At 37.8% G+C, this 8,847-nt stretch overlaps 1 protein-coding gene across 1 annotated transcript in view; it reads left to right on the forward strand.

The window, feature by feature from the left end:
- The window catches only part of megf11 (multiple EGF-like-domains 11), a 136,744-nt gene that overhangs the window by 50,338 nt on the left and 77,559 nt on the right, over window positions 1-8,847 (forward strand). Inside the window, exon 6 of the mRNA XM_016550543.1 lies at window positions 2,163-2,255. Coding sequence (XP_016406029.1) covers window positions 2,163-2,255 — 93 coding nt within the window. The remainder of the gene's footprint in view (window positions 1-2,162; window positions 2,256-8,847) is intronic.

An 8,847-nucleotide genomic window follows, 5' to 3' on the forward strand; every position in this document is an offset into this window, starting at 1 on the left:
TTTTTCAACCAAGAAGGCAATTTGCAGTGTCTGCATACAAACAACTTCTGGCACTTTTATGGAGTTGACTTTTCTTTCTTTTTGATATGTGAAGGTCACATTCACTGTGAGGTGTAGATTTTGTTTTAACACAGACTCTCAATTTTATTCAGATTTTAGCTATGAAAATCCATTATAATATTTACATTTTTAGCATTGTTGTCAGACAGCTGTGCTGTCATTTCCATCACAACCAACAATTTTGCCCCATAATAAAATTAGATGTGATGTGCTAAGAAAACAAAGAAAAGTCAAAGTAAATACTATGAATATTGTTGGGTCTGTGAAGAATTGCTGATGTTCTAGTCACTATTATATTATCAGTGCAAACATACATATGCATGTATGTAACTAATGGTTGTTATTTAATGGTTAATAGACAAATTAAACTAGTGGGAGTGTGAAAATTATGTTTAAAGATTTTTTTTTTCGCATGGTATGAAAGTATCCATAGCTGATTCGTATAGAAACCTTAATTCGTGTACAGTGCATTTTAAATGCATCAAAACATACTCTTTTTCGTTACTTAAAAATATAAGAAATCTGCAGCCCTTTCCCTCGGTATAAAAATGCATAGTAATATTTCAAAACAATTTACTGGTAAAAACCAGATTATCATAAGCACCACAAAATGTGTGGGCAGCTTTTGCCAAAATAATTCACTGTTCCCGAAGTGTTGACATTTAAGATTTGTGTCATACTTCGGGGCTCCTGTGAACGTGACAGAACTTGAAATATAGCTCCTTACTGAGTGGCTCTTGTGCAGTTTGGAGGAACACATTGGAGTAGAAGGGGGGAAAGAAGCCCAAGTACCAATCCCTTAGTTCACTCTGAATTGATTTATTCAGATTAACACACACTCCACTGTATCGCTATATATCACTTTATGAGAACCTGAATTCATTACCTTTTGAGTCTGTGTTTAGGTTAGAAAAGGTTATTGAAGACTTCTCTCACTGTTTCCCAAGAGAATCAGAATATGCGTATTTATCGGACAAGATAAATGCTGGTCATCACATTGTGTTTATCAGGTTTCTTTCAACGATATGCATGACTGGCCACATTAACTTTCTGTTATTTATAGAACCAACCTTCACATATTTCATGGTCAAAGATAAGGACATACCATAGCATCTGACACTTTTTTTGTTACCTTCTTCACACTAAATTCTCTAGAAGTACATGCTCTCTTCCGCCTATACTTGGAGAGTCACGAGAACCTGAATTCATTACCTTTTGAGTTTGTGTTTAGGTTAGAAAATGTTAGGGAAGACTTCTCTCACTGTTTCCCAAGAGAATCAGAATATGCGTATTAACCGGACAAGATAAATGCTGATCATCACATTGTGTTTATCAGGTTTCTTTCAACGAAATGCATGACTGGCCACATTAACTTTCTGTTATTTATAGAACCAACCTTCACATATTTCATGGTCAATTACTTGTCCGAATCCAAATATCTGACTGAATGCGAGGGCCCGGGCAGGAATACTAATGCTATAGACAATCAATTGGATGCTGTGTTGTTCAATAGGAATGATCAAGAAAACTGCACACTTCGTAAACAGCATGAAGGCTGGCTGGCACTGCGTTAGAGTATTGTGGCAAAGTGCAGGCTGATCAAATTTGGAGGGATTTACAGCTTGTTTCCTTGCGGCTGTGGCTGCTTACGTCGGCTCGGTTTGCACAGACACACCGGTTCATGTGATAAACTGAGATGTTAACCAAGGGCTCAATCTCTTAGGAAATCGTTTAGCTTGTGGTCAGAGTGAGCATTTTAAACGTGCGACCATAAGAAGGCTCTGTGTTTTGCACTAGCGAGGAGCCATCGGTGACAGCCATCTTTGGAAAATGGCCAGTGTAGTCATTATCCTCCATATCAGCACATCAGCAGACATTTGCGGGCGGCTAAATAATGTCTTGTGGGAGACTCAGACCTACAGTGTCTGGATAGCATCCTGTGCTAATTCACATTCCTGTCTTATGCAAGATGCATCCAACAACTTATTTGTGTTTGGACCTCAAGCTCCATTTATTCTCTGCCAAATGTTTTGCCAGAATCCTTTTCTATTTCTGCTGTGTTTAAAGCATTCTTTGTCTTCCTGTTCTTTTCTCTCTGATAGCACGATGTACCGAGGAGTGTGCCCATGGTCGGTGTGTGTCTCCTGATACATGTCAGTGTGAGCCAGGCTGGGGAGGACTGGACTGCTCTAGTGGTGAGTTCACTCTCTCATTAACTCTGAGAGCACAGTTCACTTCATTAAGGCCCTCTCACTCTCACATAGTTAATGGCTGCACCAGTCCCCAGACGCCACTGCAAAGCTACCATGTTTCTCACTTACTCGCTCCCCTCTCTTCTTTTGCCAGCTGTATTAAAAAGTAAAGCTGGAAATCATGGAGGACGAATGAGATGTGCAATCATGCAGTTGCATTAACAAGTTACTTTTTCTGCTAAAGCTCTGGGAGGAAAAAAAACACTATTTTGATTAGTTATTTCTCTGACTATGGAATTATTCCATGTTTTGCCAATTTGCTAATTGTGCCCAAAACATTGTGCACAAAAAATGTGTAATGCAAAAAAAAATAAAAAATAAACACACACACACACATGTATTATATACACATATTTAATTTTAATATGTAAAGGATAGTGTATTATCCCGCTTATTACATAGCTACTTGCCACATATGTAAATAAATAGACAAAAAATCGTTGAAAAATTAGTTTAAATATTTTATTAGCTTTTTAAACTCAAATCTGCCGCAAAGAATCACTGTCCCTAACAAATGGCATTGAGCCTAGACTGACTTCATACAAGATGGACGTTTGAGGCATAATGTACACTTGTATCCCTAATTACACACCATATCACTAATTATTTATGCGCTTTTCACTGCATAAAAAAAACATGAGGACTTGAATTGTTATTTAAGAAGGAGGCGTTTTAAAATCGTATTTTTTTATTACCTTAAATCTCATAAGTGTCATTCTGGCAACAAGATGAACACTTCAACAATATTACCACAAGCCTACTATTAATACTGAATTCCACTGGTTTCATTTTACAGTAAATATGCAAAATGATGGTAGCTGTGTTTGAATGAGTATTCCCGAGAGCTGTGTAATAAATATATATATATATATATATAATTTATTTTTATTATTTAATGGTTATTATACTTATTAAAATAATCATTATTTTATTTCTAAAAGCTTTTTTCTGGCTTATATATATATATATATATATATTTGTATTTGTATTTATTTATTTCAAATTTTATTTAGATAATTTAATGGTTATTTATTTCTAATTTTATTTAGATAATTTAATGGTTATTTTGACTCTGGCTGTTTTCAAACTGTGTTTTTATCTGTATCATTAATTTTACACATTTATTTCCACTCAGTGTTTTGCATACATTATACAGACCACAATTACAACATCAAATTACTTGCTTCACGATGTAAATTCATTATGGTTAATTTAAAACCTAAATGTGAAATCCAATGATGAATTGTTTTGTCCAAAATAATTGTGCATTTTTTCTGTGTTTGATTGACAAGCTTGTCATGTGAAGTATTTATAGTTTGACAATGACGGCAACAATTGCTTGCTTAATGTTAGAAACTGTTCTGAAAAATCAATATAACCGTAAAAAGTGTTGTCTCTTGCTGCATGTTCTGCCATTTTTGCATTTTTTTTTTTTAAATAAAACTGTTACTACTACTATTTTAATACTACTAATCTAAATTCATTGTGGACTATTTGGATTATTGTTTATCAATTTTATTGATTAGTTGTTCCAACTCTATTCAATACAAAGCTAGTCAGGGTGAAAGATGACGGATGGACCAATGAATGGAAGAGTGGTGGTTGAATAGATGGGTTGATTGCTGGATTGATAGTTTGATGGAGGTGGGATGGATGGATGGGGTGGGTGGATAGGTGAATGGATAGATGGATTAGACGAAGCTAGCCTGTTTTCTTGCCCCAGTACTTGGTGAAATGGACTTTATCATAATTAAAATGATAAATAGTGCACAGGGTGGAATCAATCTGCATGTGAAAAACAAACAGGCTGTCATTGGATCCTCAAGATGAATTGGTTAACAGGCCTTTACCTCAATGGCTGAAACATTGCGGGACAAAATAGGAAGCCATCGACATTCACTCTCTAATCAACTAAATGATGAAAAAGCAGGTAGTAGGAGAGACTAGAGGTTGAGAGAGAAAGAGGTATCGACTTGTTTAATATTTATGTGTTGAGGAACTTGAAGGAAAAAGGGACAACAAACTAAAGCGCTTTCATGTGAGGAACAGCAGGGGCACAAACTTCTTGACCTTGCTGATCTGTGCTGAAGTAGGCACGTTAATGTCCTTAGTTGTTTTTGGTCCAGAATCGATAACTGATGTACAAGCTCTCGTCAATGTACATGACACTTATTTTCTCATTCAAGACATGTGTTTTGACCCAATTCGTTAATTTTTCCGGCTTGTCGGCTTGGTTGTGGCTCACTCGCTGCCCATATTTACCAGTGAATGATGGTTGTAGAAGGCTGTGTATGGATCTATGGGCATTTTCATTAACAAAGGAGCCATTTCATGATTACCAACAGTCTGTAAATCACCAGCTTTCTTTTGGAGTCACCGGCCACAGTGAAGGAGACACAGACACCACCGGCACTAATGACCTAGACCGATTTTCTATATTGCACTTTACTCATGAGTTTTAGCAGGGTTCCTCGGTGGGCAACAGAGGAAAGAAACCCACCTCTGAAGCTCAAGATCCTCCTCTGAGTATCTCTGTCTGAGGACCACGCATTCTTCTGAGCAGGTGCTGTTCTGTACTAATCCACCTTATTAAAACAGATCTGGTGATTGAGACAGAAGCATTATTCATAACTTTTATATTTCCATACCAGGCGTTAGGCCAGGCTTTTTCATTTGTGAGCTTTCATCTGTAGAAATGAGGAATGGGAGCCAATTTTTAAATTAAATCTGACCTCTTTTTTCACTCGTACATAAATGGTGCATCATTCAAGGTAAATTTCTCTTCTCCCCTTCTCTCTCATGAGTGCTGGGAACGTCGGCTGTCCCGGGGTGGATTCTGTCATCACATTCGAGGATCCTGCGAGCGAACAGAGACAAATAGTCATAGATCGTTAATCACAATCAGGGCTTTGGGTCACTGGCACAAATGCCTGCCGGTGGAGTCAATGAGAAGGTATGAGAGTGAGATAAAGCCGAGTATTATGTGCATTGCTGAATGAATGGAGTATATAGGATAATGCTAAGCAATAGGGATGATATGGCTATGAAAAACAGAGCTGCTTTTGGGCAACTGAAGAGCTTGAGAGTTGAAGTGACGAGCTTTGCGCTGACTCTCTGGAGCAGCATCAAAGAGGCTGGCCGGCGTTACTGGAACAGCACCCACTAGGAGCCTGCTATTTGGGTCAGAAATGAAAACTGAAAGGTGGAGCTTATCGCCAGGATGAAGGGATAAAAATGAAATGAAAGAATGAGAAAGAGGGAGGTGAATAGAAGAGGCCTGTCATTTCACTCCCGCTGAGGTCAATCTGCCATTGCCTAAAGACAATGTAGCCGTCACGTTTGTCAGATTGCAAATGCGAGATATAACCTTGGACCGTCCCGGAAGCTTCAGGTGCTAAAAGCCGCTGCAAGGTCATCAGCGACATAAATGCTTTCACACAAATCTGAATTATTCTCTTACTGTGAAGCATTTGTCTCACGCAGTCTATTTAAGATTCCAGTCTCAAATTTATTTCTGCTGCTTTGGCAACAGGGTTTCATTCTATTTGATAATTTGTTCAAAGCGTGAGAATTAATGGTGGACTGGAGGACCAAAGAGAATGCTGAGTTTGGGGAGTTATTCCAGAATGCATCTACAGATTTCTCCATTTCATATTGATTAGCCTGGGGTGAGGATGGATGTTGCGTAATAGATTTTGATACAGTATCTCAGCAGATGCAGTCTTCATGATGGCTACATCTTCTTCAGTCTCTAGCTTGTCATTATGGCCTGAAACACGCATGCCAGCTTTTATTAAATATGAATAAACATAGAAATGAGTGATACACCCACATCAACATAAATACATATATATTTTATTCTGGTTTAGCGCAGTCAATCAAATCTGTCTGTTCAGGGCATGGGGCAGCATTTGTAGCAGTGGCATGCAGTGAAAGTCTGAAATGGGGAGGCAAAGCTGCCTCTCTATACAGTAGGCGTTTGTTTTTTGATGTATGTATGTATGTTCTAGTTATGTTTGATGTTTGCAAAGTTTCCAGGTCAAAAGCATTTACTTTACACATAGGACTATCAACAAGCAACCAATACTGTAATATTTTGTAAGCCGGGGGGGTTCAAATTGGGGACAGCCAAAGCTGCATTTATTTGATAAAAAATACAGTGAAACAGTAATATTGTGTTATATGTTATTAGAATATAAAAAATAATTTAATATATTTTAAAATGTAATTTATTTCTGTGATGCCAAAACTTAATTCAGCAGACATTATTTCAGTCTTCAGTCTCGCATGATTCTTTCTTTGAAGCTATTCTAATATGCTGTTTTGTCAAATTTGTGGATGCTTGGCATCAAAATGTTTGAAAGGTTTTCAGGCTGTTTATCTATTCACTTCACTTTATGTTCGCTTAAAAATGACAGCTTTACTTTGATCTTATATTTTGCTTGCTTTATTTTTTAAATAATTATATATAATTTTGTTTAAAAATATTACTTAATATTTTCATTTTTTTCCAATTTTATTTTGCCTTGTCTGTCCTTTTCAGTCAAATTAATTCCATTAAATACTGTATTGACTGAAATAAAACAAATAAATTGTTTGTAGATTAAATGCTTGTAAATATTATTTTAGAATTTTATTTTGCAAATTGTAAGTGAACTGTGCGCAGTGCTAATGAGATTCTCTGTGAAGTTACACAATATTTCATGATTTTTTTCCCCCCACATTGCCCAGTCAGGGTGTAGAGTGGGACATAGATCCATTTGCATTGCAGAATATTATTGTCAGGTTCTGTGGCAGCTTGACTGCCATGGCAACAAACAGCAGGACCTATTGGCTAGTGAGCAAAACATTATTACATTTTAGGTGAAAATAATGGGTTTAAGAGTGACAGATCACCATCTGATCAGCGTTCATGTACGAATCATAGCAACCTGTGCTTATTTTTAACACTTCACTTACCTTTTATCTTCTACACTGTTATTCAAATGATTCATTTCAGATGGGAATGTATGAACTGTGATGCAGTCCCTCGGATTGACTGTTTGGTTGAGGCAGATTGTGATAGTAGTTATGCAGTGCACTCTCAACTAATGACTTCTAATGGCAGTTGTCTTGGGAAGTGTTTAGGAGCCAATTTTTCCGCATTAGTGCAGGTTGTGACGATGTGAAGGAAACGTGTGTGGGTTTGAAGGAAAGAGAAGTGGAAGGGAAGGGGTCGCGGGGGGCCTCGGGGCTCACCTGCTCACGACACCTCATTTATCAACAGAGGCCCTCAAACAGATGGTGCCATTCCAGATCCACACAAGTACGTTGACATGATACGCCGTCAAAGGGAGAGAGCGAATTGAATGTACCTGAACTGAACTTTGAATTTAACTGAATTGAATTAAATGCAACAGATGGATGGTGTGATTAGAGTGGGGAAAAAAGGCAGAGATGAAAATTTACATAGAAGAAGCAAACACCACAAAGAAATCGAAGACCTATTCAGTGTTCAAGAGAGGGCAAGAAGGGAAAGTTGGCAGGAAAGAAGGACACACTCTCACCGACTCTCCTCTGTCATCTACAAAGCAGTTAAATAAATCATTCTCTCATTCCCTATTCTCTCATCCCTCTCTCCTCTCTTTGCCTCCTTTAATCTCTCAGCACTGCTGCTGCTGTGCTCTCAAAAGCTCCAAATACAGACACTCCGCACCAGGAAGTGCTCTCAGCTCACACTCATAAGAGCTTTATTGGCTTTGTTTTATGTATATATGTGTGAGGCTCTCTATGTATGTAAGAGAGTAAGGAAAGGAGATGTGGAGCAATTTTATGTTTGAGGTTAGTATGTGTATGTATGTGTGTGTGTTGCATATACACTATATGGTGGCCAAAAAAGGTATGTGTAAACCTGCTTCTAATTAATGGGTTTTCAGCCATTGCTTTTAGTAGAATACCTTTCTGCTCCAGCATGACCGGCAGTCCCCCTGTGCACAAAATAAGGTGCAAAAATAAATGGTTTACAGAGTGTGGTGTGAAAGAACTTGACTGGTCTGCACAAAGCGTGACCTGAACCTCACTGTACACCTTTGGAGTAATTGGAAAGGTAATTGCATTGCAGGTGACACAGCCATTCATTGATTTTACTTTTCGTTAAATTAATTGTTGATGTTATGGTACTTTTATTTTTTAATGATGATTTATAGATCTATTATGATTTCATTATGAATTAATGGATCGATGAGTTTTATTTTGGTATTAGCTGTACTCAGTGTTGGGAAGGTTACTTTGGAAATGTAATAGGTTACAGAGTCTTGCATTGATTACTCTGATCTGATCCAAACCGTTAGGCCCGGAGAGCTCGCGAGCCGAAGCATTGCCAGTCACGACTAACCGATTCATGGTTTATTAGAGATTTAATTATCGAATGGAGAATTCGGAAAATAATCGCTTTAGTACATTCGGCAGGTAATTATACAAGAATAATATTAAAATAGCGGCCAAATCGGCTGCCAGGCCACCGGGAATAGTCCCGGTTCTCCCGATGGCCAGTCCG

Source organism: Sinocyclocheilus rhinocerous, unplaced genomic scaffold (assembly GCF_001515625.1).
Source record: "Sinocyclocheilus rhinocerous isolate Xijiao unplaced genomic scaffold, SAMN03320098_v1.1 scaffold1938, whole genome shotgun sequence".
In the NCBI taxonomy this organism is placed as follows: domain Eukaryota; kingdom Metazoa; phylum Chordata; class Actinopteri; order Cypriniformes; family Cyprinidae; genus Sinocyclocheilus; species Sinocyclocheilus rhinocerous.